This window comes from Gymnoscopelus braueri (genome assembly GCF_963280865.1).
Source record: "Gymnoscopelus braueri genome assembly, chromosome: 1".
Classification (NCBI taxonomy): Eukaryota; Metazoa; Chordata; class Actinopteri; order Myctophiformes; family Myctophidae; genus Gymnoscopelus; species Gymnoscopelus braueri.
Genome location: NC_137603.1, coordinates 25,632,074 through 25,650,480, shown reverse-complemented (window position 1 = coordinate 25,650,480; position 18,407 = coordinate 25,632,074). Strand labels below are relative to the sequence as shown.

General features: G+C 41.9%; 1 protein-coding gene across 1 annotated transcript; it reads left to right on the top strand.

The window, feature by feature from the left end:
- Nucleotides 1-1,370: 1,370 nt before the first annotated feature.
- On the top strand, nucleotides 1,371-12,904 carry tmem276b (transmembrane protein 276b; the record flags this gene model as incomplete). Its single annotated transcript, XM_080430533.1, has 4 exons — nucleotides 1,371-1,773; nucleotides 9,093-9,206; nucleotides 9,604-9,741; nucleotides 12,657-12,904. 4 exons carry the CDS (start codon nucleotides 1,371-1,373, stop codon nucleotides 12,902-12,904), a joined length of 903 nt encoding a protein of 300 aa, XP_080286659.1.
- Nucleotides 12,905-18,407: the final 5,503 nt, after the last annotated feature.

Here is an 18,407-nt window from a genome sequence, read left to right as displayed (position 1 = left end):
CATTGTGCACAAAACTTTATACACATGAACTTTGGACCAATATCTAAAGAAAATGTTGTTTTTTTTAATAAAAAAAAAAGGAAGATTTTATGAGCCAATGAAAATTGCAATTTTATGAAAATTATTCTTCTGCCCCAAACACATAAATGCAGAGTAATTTTTTATGAAACTGGCCAAATGGGGGCGCTATAGCAATCGTTTGAAAATGCAAACTTTAAACAGGCATAAGTCATGCCTTGTTTGGCCTAAAGCCATGTAACTTGCTTACACATGTGCCTTGACTCATGAACACACCTGTCTCGTTGACCAGTAAGCTCCGCCCTTAGATTTTCCGCCATTTTGAGCAGTTTGAAAAACACATCTTTTTCTCCTGGGATTTTTGAGCAATTTGCAGCAATTTGAAGCCTCCATGAGCCAATGAATATTGTAGAGGGCATGGCTTCATGAAAAAAAGGGAAATAATCCACTTCCTGGGCTCCTTTCTCTCCACCCCAAGTCTGGTTGAAAACAAAATTAACTTCCGCCAGTGGCAGAAGGGCACCCACGACAATGTCGGAATATGAAGCCAACTAACCACATATTGTCGCTATGATGACAAAATGTATAAGCCTATTTAGAATACTGCAATCCATCTGTGTTGTCTAGAAAGATTAAGTAAAATAAATTGCGAACTTTTGTCATGATAACAGAATATGTGACACTGAAATCTGCATTATAAGCAACACAACACAGAGATACATTTACAATATCCACAATCCTTCAGCCCTCTACTCAGCTGTTCAGAATGCTCATTTGTTAATTACATGGGCTGCTTTGTCTCAAGTTCAATCTATTCTGTTTCTATGGCTTATTGTGCGTATTGTATTGCCTTTTGAATATTGCCTATTCTATTTTATTCCTTGGCCCCTGTATCACTGCTTGCAGCTATATTTACATTTAATATTAATCTAATCTATAATTGTATAATAATATTAATTTAATGCATAGTAATCTCTCGTCCGGTCCATCCCATGAAAAGAAGAAAAACTACCTGGCGGAGAGAGCGTGCAACTGCACCCCAGTCCGTGGCTGACAGCATCGGTTACCATCCATCCCTCTCCTCAGCAGCACTGACTCTCCTCCCGTACCATAACAGATGGTAGGAAAACATTACATCTGCTGGCCACCACAACAATAGACCGCGGCGTCCAGTCGAGGCAACAACACTGGCCTTCGATCATGATGCGTTCAGTTTCACAGACCTGCGAGAGGCTGTGATCGTGTGCCGTCGTGATTTATTTCACGGGGTACCAACCACCAGCACCACGGCCGCCGAGGAGGAACATTCTCTCGACTGTTTGGACTCGATCTCCATCCATCGAGTGGGGAAGATGGCCGCTATGAAAATTTTAACCAGCACGGGGCTCTTCTTGGCGCTCTGTGCTTTGGGGCTGCTCGCAATGGCGATATGCACCGACTATTGGTACGAGACCGATGCGAGGAGACATCGAGAGAGGTGTAAGAACTATGCCAACAAGCGGAACGATCCTGGCTACATCTACATCTCAAATCATAACCTTCCCCTCCAGATGCCTCCAAAGACCATAGAGAGGAGAGCAAATAATGGCCCAGATTCTGGTGCACGTCTCGTCAGGGGGAAGCGACACTTTCTGGCCGCAGCGTCGGCCATGGAGTCCCACTGCAGCCGCCAGTTTAATTCCACCATCTCCGGGCTTTGGAGAAAGTGTCACCGGGAGGGATTCGACCTGGAAACTGAGGACCTAATATATAAAGGTAAACACGTGAAGCCTGTCGTGTAGCCTACAGTTAGCTCTGGTCCATAGCGTTAGAAGGAGTTCTCCTTAACGCCATGTTACTTTTCAGCCGTAGCCCGCACACCCTCGGTAACGCAGCCTCTCGTCTGTAGTCAAAATAAAGAATACACTTTCGCTACTTACCAAAAAAAAGACGGTTTTAAGATGTTGAAAGCCTACTTTCCTTAGTGGGAACACTCGAAGCCTCCCCACCTCACGTCTAAAATACACTTTTTGCCCAGAAAATAAAATATTCCACCGGGTGGAAACATTTTAGTTACTCCACTGCGCCCCCTACAGATCTTGTCTATAGAAAAGTTCCATTGACCAAATCTGTAGGGGGCGCAGTGGAATAACTGATTTTCTTCCCCATCCGGTGGAATATTTTCTTTTCTGTCCAAAAAGCTGTATTTTAGATGTGAGGTGGGGGGCTCCGAGTGTTCCCACTAAGGAAAGTAGGCTTTCAACATCTTAAACCCGTCTTTGTTTTGGTGAGCAGCGAAAGTGTATTTATCTTTTACTACAGACGAGAGGCTGTGCTACCGGGGGTGTGCGGGCAAGTTGGGGCAACGGCTTAAAAGTAACATGGCGTTAAGGAGAACTCCTTCTAATGCTATGGACCAGAGCTAGCCTACAGTATGCGTCAGGCCGCCGTGGTCTCGAATGAGTTCAGACCTAATAGCATATTGTGGTTAAAGGGTCTGCAAACGTAGCTATACATGACGATACAGGCCGACAGTCGGTTCATAGATTAATTTCTGCATGTCTTTAATCTATTTCTTATAATCTGAGAGTGAGAATGTGTAGTAATGTCAAAAGCATTATGGCTCATTATGGGGTTTTTGTTTGTTTTCGCTGTCCATGGTGCTGAGCGAGCCTATTCCGTTGCTCACTTACTCGTGCTATAGAGGAGAGTGGCATTCTTCTCAAAGAAAATCAATTTTATGTCATATGAAGAGATGTCTGCCACAGTCACAGGCTGAATTGCGTTTGTTTATATGGCTAATGACTAAATGTCACGGGGGAAATGGGACATATTCACATACGATTATCGATAAACATCCGTTTGGTGCGAATTTTGAGCTACTGGGGATACTCGCAATGTAGAGGCCTCTTCATTTCGTCATGATAACAATTAGCCTATTTATTCAATCACCATGATACCACCACCAGATATAGGCTACACTAATAATAGCATACAGTATGCGAAATCATTTGCAGAGTTAACCACTTAAACCCCATATGGGTAACCGGGAGTCCCTCAGGGGTCTATTCTAGTGTCTTTTCTGTTTTCTGTTATTGTGGGGAAAGCTTTCGCTGAAAATAGCAAACAAACAAACAAACAATGTTTCGCCTATGAAGGGCTTCATTGAGTTCTAAATTCCCATAGCAATCATTGCTATAGTAGTGTTTGTTCAATAACAGGGGTCTACCCCATCTCTCTAGCTTTAGTAAACAGAAAATACATTTTCAGGTCGGGATACCAATTTCATCTAATCAGGAGAGAGAACTCATAAAGGATGCAGGATAAACAAGTGAAATTGTAAAAGTGATTAAACAAATATATGAGCAAACAAAATTAGAACTGGAACAACAAGCTGAATGATCTTTGAGGGTTTCTCTCTCCTGATTGGATGAAATTTGTAACACAACTGTTAATTTATTTTTTAATAAAGAGCTGGAGAGACGAGGAGGCTCATGTGACTAAAGGATACAGCGATGATTATCCTAATTTATTCATGGAACAGTTTCACACTGCTGTAGGAAAATAGGCAAACTCAAAAATCTGATTGATGTAAAGGCTGTGTGCTTAATGGATTCAAGAGCAGTTGACTCTCCCATAGAAACAAACTGGGTGCTCACATAATATGCTGTCATTTAGTTGCTCACATTATGTAGGGAAAATGAATAACATTTTTTGTGAATAGTTGATGGAGTTGCTTGTGATATACCTGCTGTATACATCAAGTGAGGCTTGCTAGCCACTACCAACTGCATGGAAATAAGAAATCTTTGTGTGGCAAGTGCTAAAATTAGGAGTTAATAATAAAACTGACATTTATCAGTTCATGACACACATCAACCAGGTAAAGTTTGGCAGGTCCGGTGCATCACATGGAGCAGGACAATGGGCCTGATGAAGATGTAGCATACTGTACATCGAAACATTGTCCCATTCCAGTGTACTTTGCATCTTAATAAAAACAAAAGGCAGTAACTTGGTCCAAGTTGCTCCAGTGCCTTACTTTCTAATTGATCAGTTCATCTCAAGCTAGTGTATTTACTTTGGACTGGTGAATATTTAAGAGAAAAAAGGAAATCCTTAAGTCACAAAGTCATTATTTCTTATTAGTGCTTGTTTTCCAATTATGCTGAATGTCACAGTAACTGCCTGCCATTGTGGTAAAAGTTAAAAGTGCAAAATGTTTTGTTGTTGGTTTTATATCACATACTGTATATACAATTTTGGTTATATATGACAAATTATAGAGAGACAGAGAGTCCTCAGACAATGCACATAACATAGGAGAACAATAGCCACAATCACACTGAGCACAGGCGCCCTCCAAGGCTGCATGCTCAGTCCACTGTTGTTGTTGTTGTTTTTTTGTTGTTTTCAGAAAGGAGGGGGGGGGGGGCAGAGAGAGGTAGAGCGCAGGAGATGGGTTCCTATACAAACCCATTAACTTCAAACTCCATTTTTACCATGATAGATTCAGCGAAAACACCCGTCCTTGGTTCTGGTGACTCATGCTGCCCTCCCAATACGTGAGGGGGCCATGTGTTTTCTATTTCTTTTTTCATACATTTTATTTAAAATAAATATATTGTATTGTTGTCTCCGCCAGGCCGAAAGGCATGGCGAGAGAGTATGTTTTACCCTCCGTCCGTCCGTGTGTGTGTGTGTGTGTCCGTCCGTCCTGTCCGTGTGTTACCAGCTAATCTCTGGCACCGTTGGCCCGGTCGCTGCGAAACTGTGCACACACACTCCCTGGATGCCAATTCAGAACCTCTGCCTCAAAATTTTCACATGGGCCTGTTATAGCGCCACCTGGAGGCCGATTTGTGCAAAACCCATTTTTTGGGCGGTGTAGCCGCCCCTATAAGTGGGGTTGGGACACCTCATTAGTATTAGTTTCCTGCACTGTGATTGGCCCACTTGGCCCACTTTCCTGTACTGTGATTGACTGACTCTATTGGCTGACTCTATTCAGCACTGTGATTGGCTAGCGAGACACATGATGACATTAATAACCTATAAATAGGATTATGCACTTCCAAAAATCCATTTTATTTTTTGGAAGTGAGCTTCCATCACTATGATGACCACTGTGATGACCACACCGCCCACTTCACACTGGGTGTGATTTTTGGGCGGTGTAGCCGCCCCTATAAGTGGGGTTGGGACACCTCATTAGTATTAGTTTCCTGCACTGTGATTGGCTCATTAGTAGACCCCTAGCTGTACTGTGATTGGCTGACTCTATTGGCTGACTCTATTCAGCACTGTGATTGGCTAGCGAGACACATGATGACATTAATAACCTATAAATAAGATTATGGACTTCCAAAAATCCAAAAACTATGATGACCACTGTGATGACCACACCACCCACTTCACACTGGGTTTCATCATGTTATACTAGGGGTGTATGTGTCACGTGTGATGCATTTCTTTTTTGAAGAAATACATACAAGTGAAATGTACGTTTTTTTTTAAAAGTGAGCTTCCATCACTGTGATGACCACACCGCCCACTTCACACTGGGTGTGATTTTTGGGCGGTGAAACCGCCCCTATATGTGAGGTTTGGACATCGACATTCCATTGCACCCCCCCAACCCTGCGCTGTGATTGGCCACCATTGTACCCCCCTAACCCTGCACCGTGATTGGCCAATCACAGTCTATTCAGGACTGTGATTGGCTAGTGAAACATGACAATTGTGCATAGCCCTATAAATAGGACTATGCACTTAAAAAAAACACATTTATGTTTTTTTTTGGGCGGTGAAGCCGCCCCTATATGTGAGGTTTGGAAATTGCACCCCCCCAACCCTGCGCTGTGATTGGCCACCAGTGTACCCCCCTAACCCTGCACCGTGATTGGCCAATCACAGTCTATTCAGGACTGTGATTGGCTAGTGAAACATGACACATGTGCATAGCCCTATAAATAGGACTATGCACTTAAAAAAAACACATTTATGTTTTTTTTTACGTTAGGGGTGTACAATGGTTGGTCCACAATATTACTTTTCTTTAAGTGAACTTCCATCACTGTGATGACCACTGTGACCACACCGCCCACTTCACACTGGGTGTGATTTTTAAGTTAGGGGTGTTGGTCCACAATATTACTTTTCTTTAAGTGAACTTCCATCACTGTGATGACCACTGTGACAACACCGCCCACTTCACACTGGGTGTGATTTTTTACATTACTCCTACAGATTTTATCCAAACGTCATGCAAATCGGTACACAGTATCTATAGTCATGTGATCAACACGGATCTGTCCGATTTCCCATATTCCATCCTCATTGGCTAAGGTTTGCTTCCAAAATTTGCAGGATTGGTCAGTTTTGAACAAAATGCCTCAAATCATGAACGCAGCTTGCGATTTCCGTGACATTTCACAAACACATTCCCACTAGGCCAAGGAAGAAATGCCACCCTTTTTCACATTGGCCTGTTATAGCGCCACCAGCAGGTCTAATATAGCAAAACACATTTTTGGAACAAAATGCCTGAAATCATGAATGCAGTGTCTGATTGCCGTGAACGACCTAAGAATAAATGGCACCCTTTTCACATTGGCCTATTATAGCGCCACCAGGAGGCCACAATAACGTACCTGACCTGGCGGAGACCTGTGCTCCGAGGAGCACATTTTCTAGTTTTTCCTTTTTTTTCTCCAAAAAATCATAAAAAATCACACCCAGTGTGAAGTGGGCGGTGTGGTCACAGTGGTCATCACAGTGATGGAAGTTCACTTAAAGAAAAGTAATATTGTGGACCAACCATTGTACACCCCTAACTTAAAAAAAAATCACACCCTGTGTGAAGTGGGCGGTGTCTTGCTAGCTAATCACAATACTGAATGGAGTCAACCAATCATGTACAAAGAATAAATACATTTATTGAAACACTCTTTATGATGGAAGAAACCATAACTTTAAAAAAACAAATGTATGTTTTTTTTAAAGTTATGGTTTCTTATACAGGGCTATGCACATGTGTCATGTGACACTGGCCAATCACAGTCCTGAATAGACTGTGATTGGCCAATCACGGTGCAGGGTTAGGCGGGGTACACTGGTGGCCAATCACAGTGCAGGGTTGGGGGGGTGCAATGTCCAAACCTCACATATAGGGGTGGTTTCACCGCCCAAAAACTAGCCAGGTCAGTTAGGTTATTGTGGGCCAGCAATGTTGATGGAATATGAAGAATCGGACAGATCCATCTTAATCACATGACTATAGAGAGAATGTGTACCGATTTGCGTGATGTTTGGACAAAATCTATTGGAGTAATATCAAAATAATTGTTTTGCGATTATAGCGTTATAGCACCACCATGACGCTGATGAGAATGTGCGTGCAGAATTTCACGGAAATCGCACGCTGCGTTCATGATTTGAGGCATTTTGTTCAAAACGGAGCAAAACTTTGCTGCAAACTTTGGAAGCCAATCTTAGCCAATCAGGATGGAATATGAAAAATCTGAGCGCTGTAACAGGCCGATCTGAAATATTTGCGAAAGAGGTTCTGCTCTGGCATCCAGGGACTGTGTGTGCACAGTTTCGCTGCCATCGGCCAATAGGTGCCGGAGATTAGCTGGTCACAGATAGATACACGGACATGCACACTCATGGACGGACGGACAGGGTGCAAAACATAGTCTCGGCCACGCCTTCGGCCTGGTGGAGACAATAAATGAATAAAGTAATTGAGAAAACACGCCCCCCTCACGTATTAGGAGAGCAGTATGAGTCACTGGAACCAAGGACAGGTGTTGCCTTATTAAACAGTCTGATAGTAGGTGGTCTTGCCCTTGATATTGCAGTAGGCCTCTTTGCCTGGCCATCAGTGAACAGTTTGTGGATGGGGTGGTGCGTGGCCTTGATGATTACAGTCATAATACGGTGAGCTCTGACTACACACCACTTCTCGTACAGCTCCTGGAGGGAAGCTCACCTCCCATTATGCACTATGCTAACCGCACCACCCGCTGTAGGTTTTTCCGTTCGCAGGCTGTGCAGTTTCCATACCAGGCAGTGACACAGCCTTTCAATGGAGCCGTACTACAGCCTGAGGATACGGGGGCCTACTCCGAATATCTTCAGGCGACAAAACCAGTATACAGTAGTCGCTGTTGAGCTTTTTTCCTCAAATGTGAGGTTGTGTGTTCCACTTGAGCTTTTCCTTGCTGTTTACTCCAAGGAACTTGAACTCACTGACCCTTTCCACTGCAATGCCAGCGATGAAGCACTGAGGGTCTTGGACTGCAAATCTGTGAAGCCCTCACCTGGGCTCTCAACACCAACTCTGCAGCCAAGAAGACACAGCAACACCTCTACTTCCTTGGAGACTTAAGAGAGACAGTCTACCACTGCCTTATTATTATTATTATTATTATTATTATTATGAATTCCTATAAATTAAACATAACAAACTACCATTACTGCTGGATTCATTGAGGCCCTCAATACTTCTGCGACTACAATCTCAAACGAGTTGAAACGTGTAACTGTTGCTATTGCCTCATTTTGCATTACAAGACGCACTGAATGCATTTTTTTAATAATTGTTTATTTTTGCCTTTTTTCTTTTTTGGCTTTATTGACAGTTACAGTGGAGAGAGACAGGAAAGATACAGGACTCGCTGATCAGAGCATTGTGACCATGTGGTATGCGCACTAACCATTCGGTTATGAGGTCGCCCCGTCTGAAATGCATTTTTTAAAATGTATTATGTTTGGAATATTCACATTTTTAAAGTAAGGGTTTATGTCGAATAACCTTCACCTGCTGACATTGTTTTCTGGTATTATCAGACTGTGTAATCTCTACCCGAGGCTGTGATTAAGCTCTGCATATTCATTGACTATCTTTCATCTTACAGTAACTCTCTCTAGTGCCACCCTTGGCCCAACATGTCCAGTTGTTATTTAACAAAAGCCCCTATATAGCCATTAACCAGCAGGGGCACTGCCTGCTAGTGGGGCTTTTAGACTGTTTTAGTCTTGTTTTTATTATAACGACTACTTTTTCCATCTTTCCCTTGCTACTGTAGGATTAATTCAAAGATGCACGCCAGTCAAGTATCACTACACTTCCTCCATCCTCCCACGGAATCTACCTGTCAACATTACAAAGACTATACGACAGGATGAGTGGCATGCACTCCGTAAGTCTGAGCCTTCCCATCTGTCTTTGTGGAGAGCTTGTCTGAATAGGATAGACTCATATAGTCTGGTCCAATCAATCTGTCACTTCTTGTATCGGCTTTGTTTATCCTCAGATTCCTATCTGTCTCATTCCCTACACAGTGAAATCCAGAATGTTAATTTAACTCAGAGAGTGTACAAATGTACCCATAAGAGTTAATTTAATATTCAGGATTTCACTGTGTATGTCTGTTTCCGTCTGTCTCACGTTCTTGTAACAGTTCTTTGTTATCATGTTGTTTGAATGTATTCCATCCAAACTGAAAGCCAGATCGACATCAGTCTTCAGGGGACTATAGTGCTCCAAACCTGAAACCTGTGAAGTTACTCTTGAATAATCTTGATCTCTGCTTGTAGATCTACGCAGAATGACGGCTGGCTTTGTGGGCATGGCCGTGTCCATTATTCTCTTTGGCTGGGTCATTGGAGTGCTGGGATGCTGCCAGCAGCATGACCTCATGCAGTATGTAGCGGGACTACTCTTCCTCATGGGAGGTACTGTGAGAGCACATTCTTCTGTGTGTGTGTGTGTGTGTGTGTGTGTGTGTGTGTGTGTGTGTGTGTGTGTGTGTGTGTGTGTGTGTGTGTGTGTGTGTGCGCGCTCGCGCGTGTGCCTGTGTGTTTGTGTGTGTGTGCAGGTACACTGTTTATACTGTATGTGAGAGTAGGTGGTGAGGTTCATCGTAATCATGACTGCGAGGACAAACACACACACACACACACACACACACACACACACACACACACACACACACACACTAGGGCTTTCACGACTAGAGATTTTTACAGGTCGACTAATTTGACCCAGTGGTAGTCGACTAGTCGAAATTTATATAAAAAAAAGATTACAAAAAATGTTGTTTTAATGCCATCCTACTACTATATTACTATTATTATTATCCTTCTGCCCTTATTTTTATGGCGTATTAAGGGAAGCGCTTCTGGCACAGCAGCACAGCACCACAGCAGCGTCTCCAAGGATCCCCATTGCCCAATAATAGGCTTTTATTGGGCATACCTTTGACCCCCTTTTGATAAAAAATAAAGTCAGGAGGATAATAATAATAATGGTAAGATGGGCCATTACTATGGCATTTAAAAAAAAAAAAATTACTATTTGACTAGTACCAACAAGGTCGACTAGTGGTTATACTAGTCGACTAGTTGGTGAAAGCCCTAACACACACACACACACACACACACACACACACACACACACACACACACACACACACACACACACACACACACACACACACACACACACACACACACACACACGCAAATACAAACATACTGAGTTGGTCATGACTTCTTTGTCCTGGCTGTGATTTGTGACAGTGTGTGACTGCCTATCAAGTACACTAGGACCTACATAATGTACACTAGGACCTACATACTGTACACAAGGACCTACATACTGTACACTAGGACCTACATACTGTACACTAGGACCTACATAATGTACACTAGGACCTACATACTGTACACAAGGACCTACATACTGTACACTAGGACCTACATACTGTACACTAGGACCTACATACTGTACACTAGGACCTACATAATGTACACTAGGACCTACATACTGTACTCTAGGACCTACATACTGTACACTAGGACCTACATAATGTACACTAGGACCTACATACTGTACACAAGGACCTACATACTGTACACTAGGACCTACATACTGTACACTAGGACCTACATAATGTACACTAGGACCTACATACTGTACTCTAGGACCTACATACTGTACACTAGGACCTACATAATGTACACTAGGACCTACATACTGTACTCTAGGACCTACATACTGTACACTAGGACCTACATAATGTACACTAGGACCTACATAATGTACACTAAGACCTACATACTGTACACTAGGACCTACATACTGTACACTAAGACCTACATACTGTACTCTAGGGCCTACATACTGTACACTAGGACCTACATAATGTACACTAGGACCTACATACTGTACACTAGGACCTACATACTGTACTCTAGGGCCTACATACTGTACACTAGGACCTACATACTGTACACTAGGACCTACATACTGTACTCTAGGGCCTACATACTGTACTCTAGGGCCTACATACTGTACACTAGGGCCTACATACTGTACTCTAGGGCCTACATACTGTACACTAGGACCTACATACTGTACACTAGGACCTACATACTGTACTCTAGGGCCTACATACTGTACTCTAGGGCCTACATACTGTACACTAGGGCCTACATACTGTACTCTAGGACCTACATACTGTACTCTAGGGGGCCTACATACTGTACACTAGGGCCTACATACTGTACTCTAGGACCTACATACTGTACACTAGGGCCTACATACTGTACACTAGGACCTACATACTGTACACTAGGACCTACATACTGTACACTAGGGCCTACATACTGTACACTAGGACCTACATACTGTACTGTACACTAGGACACACACACACACACACACACACACGGACACACACACAAACACACGCACGTGCACACACACACACACACACACACACACACACACACACACACACACACACACACACACTGGGACACACTAGGACCTACATACAGTGCTGTACAATGAGATGTAAATATAGTACAGTAGAACATAAATGCAGTACAGTAGGACCGACATTCAGTACAGTAGGACATGTATACAAGTAAGACGCGCGAACGCGGGAAGCGAACGCAAAAAAAATAAAATAAATATGAAAAAATATATTTAAAAAAAAGTAACCAATAAAAAAATAATAATAATAAAAAAACAAATCTGCGTTAAAAGGAGCATCTTAGAAAAATACAAATTCACAAAAAAATAAAAACAGGTTTCGGAGCGATTCGGGCACTTTTAATTTAACATGGGGTTTCAATGGGGAGTTTTTAGGAGCCTTCTCCGGGGCGTGGCTTCCGGGGGAAGGGGCAGGCTTAAATGCAACCTTGACATGTGTGTTCAGTTTTCAAAGACCTTTCATTTGATGTATGGTACGTCTAAATTGGACATTTACTTATCTCAGAGGAGCTGCACGCAGGCAGTGCACACAGAGACACACACAGAGACACAACCCGAGCACGGTTTCATAGTAAGCTCCACTTGCAGGACATACATACAGGACAGTATGACTCATACAGTACAGTAGGACCTACATACAGTTCAGTAGGACATGTATACAAGTAGGACATAGGACAAGTAGGACATACATACAGTACAGTAGGACTCATACAGTATAGTAGGACCTACATACAGTACAGTAGGACCTACATTTAGTACTGTAGGACCTACATACAGTACAGTAGGACGTGTTTACAGTGGCATGTATTTGTAAATAATTAAACTGTGAAGCTTTCTAAAGTACCTATTGTCTGTCCTCCTGGCACAGGGACTTGCTGCATCATCTCCCTCTGCACATGCGTGGCGGGCATCAACTTTGAGCTGTCCCGCTACCCCCGCTACATGTACGGCCTCCCCGAGGACATTAGCCATGGCTATGGTTGGTCCATGTTCTGTGCCTGGGGCGGCCTCGGCCTCACCTTGCTCGCCGGCTTCCTCTGCACCTTGGCTCCCTCCCTGAGCACGCCCACTCGCACAACGCCCCACAAGCCCAGGCAGGAGAACGGAACCGTGTGAGTTGGACCGCAGAGAGGCATCGTTCGTTTCGAGTGACGGACCTCGCGGAACGCACACAAAAACCACACTCTTCCACCCTTGTCTCTTTGACTATAAAACAGTCTTTGTCGGAAAAACACCGTCTCTCACACCGCCCTCTGCGTTGCCAACCCTTCCAGTGTTCAGTGTGCCTGAGTTGTGCCGAGAAGGAGTAAAGCAATGATAAACTTCACACACCCTCTCCTGAAATCCACGGAGGATGAGCAGGGACACAAAGAATTACACTTTAGAGGTTGCTGAGGCATGGCTCTCATAGCACAAACTAGACATTTTCCTTGTTCAAACGTTTGATGCCGACTTAATGGCAGCCTAAAGGTGACTGTTTTCTCTCAAGGGGGTTTGTCTTAAAATGGTGCTCTCTTAAATGCATAATGTCACATGCACATATTCACACAAAGAATCAAAACACATGATTGCACATGCGCGCGCACACACACACACACACACACACACACACACACACACACACACACACACACACACACACACACACACACACACACACACACACACACACATTGGGACACCCTCCCAGTTTCTCTAGGTGAATCAAGAGCAAAACCATATCCTCAAAACGAAAAACAAACAAACAAGCTAAGATAACAGGCCAGAGCATCCTGTCTGCATTCCTCTTTTAGTCAAGTGATCTGTGCTGTGTTTGTTATTGTTTGCAATGGAAAAAAAAGAAATAAGCTGGCATTAAGTGCCCATTGTTAATCTTCAAAGTACCACACATACTGATATCAAGCATTAACTCCTGGAGAGACTTTAAACCTGATACCTGCTCCTTGCAGTCGAGCAGTGGTTCTCAATCATTTTAATTTCAAGGAACACCGTACCCATAACTCTGAGAGTGTACAAATGGAACCAAATGGACTCTTTGGTTCCGTTTGTATACTCTCGAATTACAGCCCTGTACGGGCACCATTTGGAACCTCGTCAAGGAACCCTGAGGGTCCCTGGACCCCACTTTGAGAACCACTGTCAGTAGACGGCCAAGAGCACAATATTGAAATAAGGGTGAAACAGTCAGATAAAATATACAGAACAAAATTTGCTTTGAAGAGCAAACTTTCTGATGCTTCTTAAAAGATTCAGTGTGTACAAAATGCATCTCTACGTAGATTCAGGTCATTGTTTGTAAAAAAGTAGATCTTGAAAAAGAATGTTTTGTTTTTGTTTGTTTAGGGGTAACAATGGCAGACAGTATGGGTCTATGAAGATGTTTGCAGAATTAACTACTTTCAACCTGGCGTGTCCCTATTTTGGGCATGTCATTACAGGCCAAAATTGTGAAACGTTTGACAGACAATTGGCAAAATCTTTCAGAAATAGCAAAAATATTAGATCTACAAGCTCACAACACGTCGCGATATGATGCATTCTGAGCTTGTAGGTCGTCTATTTTCACTATTCGTCGTACATGACAAAGTGTACAGGGCTTAAGTGGTTAAGCTCCACCGCATCACAGATGCAACAATAACAGTAAAAAATAATGCATCACTGCCATGGTATGTAAATGAAAGGTACTTTGTGGGTAATGTATACCGTGCTGAATGAAGGGAATACATTAGCAAGGAACAGAAAGCAATGAAATACAAGAACTGCTGGTCAAGCTGTGACACCATATATCATGTGGTCTTGCTGTCAAAAGCCTAGTGTTGTTTGTGGCCCGGGCATATTATAAACGTGCAAGGGAACGATGTAATTTCACGATTATGATACATACAATGTGAACAAAATGATTCATAGCACCATAATTTGACCTTGAATTTTGTCAGGATTTTAGTTCAATTGATATTTATGTATTTATTAATTTATTTTTGATCCATTATACAACTTCAAACATCCCACTAGAACAAGAATTGAGGGTACATTCCGAAATGTCAGTCACAAAGCTGTCCTTGTGCCAACACAATGACTTATCTATAATTCAGCTATGTAAAGATGGGAACGATGAAAACAGAATCAGCACAGGCCTGTTGGCCACGTGGTATATCTTTGTATTTTTATCGAAAAGGATTCATAAGGGGTTCAGGACTTATTTCATGGTCCATTTATGAGCAATCAACATTTATAACAATTTACACATTTATGTAGCATGAATAATGATTACATAGCATATTTCAAAAATAATGTCACCATACATAGTACAGTAATGACCTGGATATAAAACACTAGAAATAGTAGTTAAAAATTGAGGGAAGATAATCTTACAAGTACAACCTATGGCAAAGTATTTAATGACTACTGTAGACTAGAATTTGTACAAAGATAAGGTTGTGGCATGGGTAACATGCTGTAACATGCTGGGGAAAGTATTTCTGCTCATGAAATATGGCACAGGAGAAAAGGTCCTTGCTATGAGGTGACTTAAAGAGTGCTGTGTTGTTTTACTAAAATTGTATAGATTCTGAGCACTTTTAACCAGAAAATCACTACAAATCATACAACATACAGAATATAAATGTGTAATGAAGTTATTTTAAATGTTAATTTTTCATTTGAGAACCAGTCATGAAATATGTCATAGCTGTGTTAAAGAACGTACAGTAGGAAGACAAGTATTACCATGTATGTAAACAATGCTGTGTGTTATTTTCTATCATTCCATCATATGACCTCTACATCATTTCTTCTTCCCTTTTTTGTGCAGCAAAAGAGGCATTTTCATATTACAAAGTCTGCTCCCGGATGAATATGTGAAAGAGAGTAAAGCGACAGATTGGAGGAAAAGTGATGATACATTTTACAGTATAAGAATTCTGTTGTATTTGTTGTACAAAGATTGTTATGGATTGAGGGTAAGTCAGTCTAGGCTTATACATGATGTTAAAATGTGCCAGCAACTAGGTCATAAATTGAAATGTAATTGATAATGTATTTCTGCTAACGTGCCGCTCACAAAATATAATTCTGTGGGTTTCTATATACAATGGATAAATGACCCCCAAAGTAATAGGTACTTAAATATTACTCTATAGGTTGTAGAGAGTAATGTTTATCTACAGGGTAATTCTTGATAAATGAAACATGCATTAATCATGTATGACTGAAGCACAATTGATCATATTCCCACGCCGGCCATTTTCTTCGGGGTGGGCGCCTCGACATGGGGTGTCCGCCCCATGTGAAACACAGCAAGAGCAAAATGGCCACCGTTTGAATGAGGTCAACAGCACACATCTAAATGTGTGCATATTGGTCTTCCTGCTGTATCAAAACCATTGTGTTCCACCACTGCAGACCTTGGTCAAGCACAAATTTGTATCAAAGTATCTCAGTGTTGTTAATCCAGTGGTTCCCAAAGTGGGGTCCAGGGACCGCCAGTCCCTGAGATGGTCCCCAGCAAAATGGGTTAATATAGCAACAACATTTTTGTATGACTGGTTGGAACACCATAATCTTGGTACAGTAGCATACAGTAACAAGATTGCTGGACAAGTCAAGAATATGCTTAACTCAAGCCCCATTTATACTCCATCGTATGATGGTGTCGTGGGTCGGAAACAGCCAATCTTCAAGCTATGTAGATCTGCTATTTACGGTGCGTGCATACGACAGGGCATTATATACTCTGTCATATGACGGTGTTGTGCTATATTGTACATCAGAGAAAGAGAAGGAATTAAGTCAGCACAATGTATCCATGTATGCAAAAAAATGAAAAAGAAGAAAACATCTAAAATGGCAACAATCAGTGTTCCATGGGGACCTTGGAAATGTCCTTGATGGCCTGCCCTGTACAATGCCACCTTTTAAAAGTGGCACTTCTTTAAGTAGCACAGTTATTGTTTTATATGTCATTTATACTGGTTCAATTCACTGAGGATGTTGTGTGCAGGGTGGGGGTGGGGTATAAGAAAAAAAAAAAGAAAGACATTTTATTGTCTTGCATGAGATCATTGCAGTTAGTTTCTTTCAATCTATCAAAACGATGGCGTCCATTTTTAAATTAATTTATTTTATGGAAATAAAAAAAATGCAATTACTATTCTAATGGGACTGCATCAATAAATGTGTCGTTCTAGTTGATTTGTCCCTTAGATTAGCAGAGACAACAAAATGCCACTCTGAAAAGCATATGGACATGAACTGCTTTGTATCAGCTAGTACACGGTGCCATCTAGAGGAAAGACCTGGCTTTGTGTGGCTTTGGTGTATCTATGATCATACTATCAGTGTTTCCCAAACAATGGCTCGGGACCCATTTCTTTATGCGTCCCTTTTTTCTTTTTCTTTTTTAAGGGGCCAAGGCCGTAGGGCCTTTGGACCCTTATTGCATCTCTACCTTTTATTATTCTTCTGCCGTTTTACGCATAAATGGCAGAATTTGCTTAACCGTGCAGTCACTTTTTATATCGGCGATATGGTAGAGGGTGATGAAAAACGGTCAAGAAATGAAACTCACATTCATTCGTCAAAGGGTGGCGCTATAGCACTCAATTGAAAATGCAAACTTTGAATATGTATAACTCATGCAACTCATGCCTTGTTTGACCTACAGCCATGAAACTTCATTACACATATGCGTCTCCTCAAGCCAAACAACTTTCGCGGTCTGACTTTTGACCTCTGACCTTTAGATCTCCCACCATTTTGAATGATATGAAAAACAGTTAAAACCTAACTCCTGGGATTTTTTAGCAATCTGCACGAAACCTTTTACACATGAATGTTGGACCAATATTTAAAATCCCAGCAGAAGAAGAGTTTGTATGTGACAAAATTAATCTGTTATGAGCCAATGAAAATTGCAGTTTTATGAAAATTATTCTTCTGCCCCTAACACATAAATGCAGACTCATATTTTTATGAAACTTTGCAGAATGGTAGAGGGTCATTCCAAATATCACTGAAAACAATCTTATTCCAATTGGCCAAAGGGGGGCGCTATAGCAATTGTTTGAAAATGCAAACTTTAAACAGGCATAAATCATGCCTCGTTTGGCCGACAGCCATGAATCTTGCTTACACATGTGCCTTGACTGAGGAACACATCTGTGTCTTTGACCAGTAAGCTCTGCCCTTAGATTTTCCGCCATTTTGAGCAGTTTGAAAAAAACTTAAATCCAGGATTCTTTTGCAATTTGCGTGAAACGTTCTACACACACTCTATGGAGCATTATCTAAAATCCCAGTTGAGAGAAAAGTTTGTACGTAAAAAAAAATGAAGCCTTCATGAGCCAAAGAATATTGTGAACTGCATGGCTTCACTGTGTCATCTGTTTCAGCTCCTTTTTCACTATTTCCTGACTGTGGATCGAATAGCTCAGTTAGTATAGAATCTGCCTCTCACATACAAGGTCCCCAGTTCAAGTCTCACCTCATGCAAATCTCATTTAAATTGCAGTGCACAAAACATGACTGTATCAATTAATGCATGTGCAATTTTTTAAAGGTAACATGAAATGCTTATTTGAGAGTAGTTTTTTTCAATGTATGACATACATTTCTTGTGAAA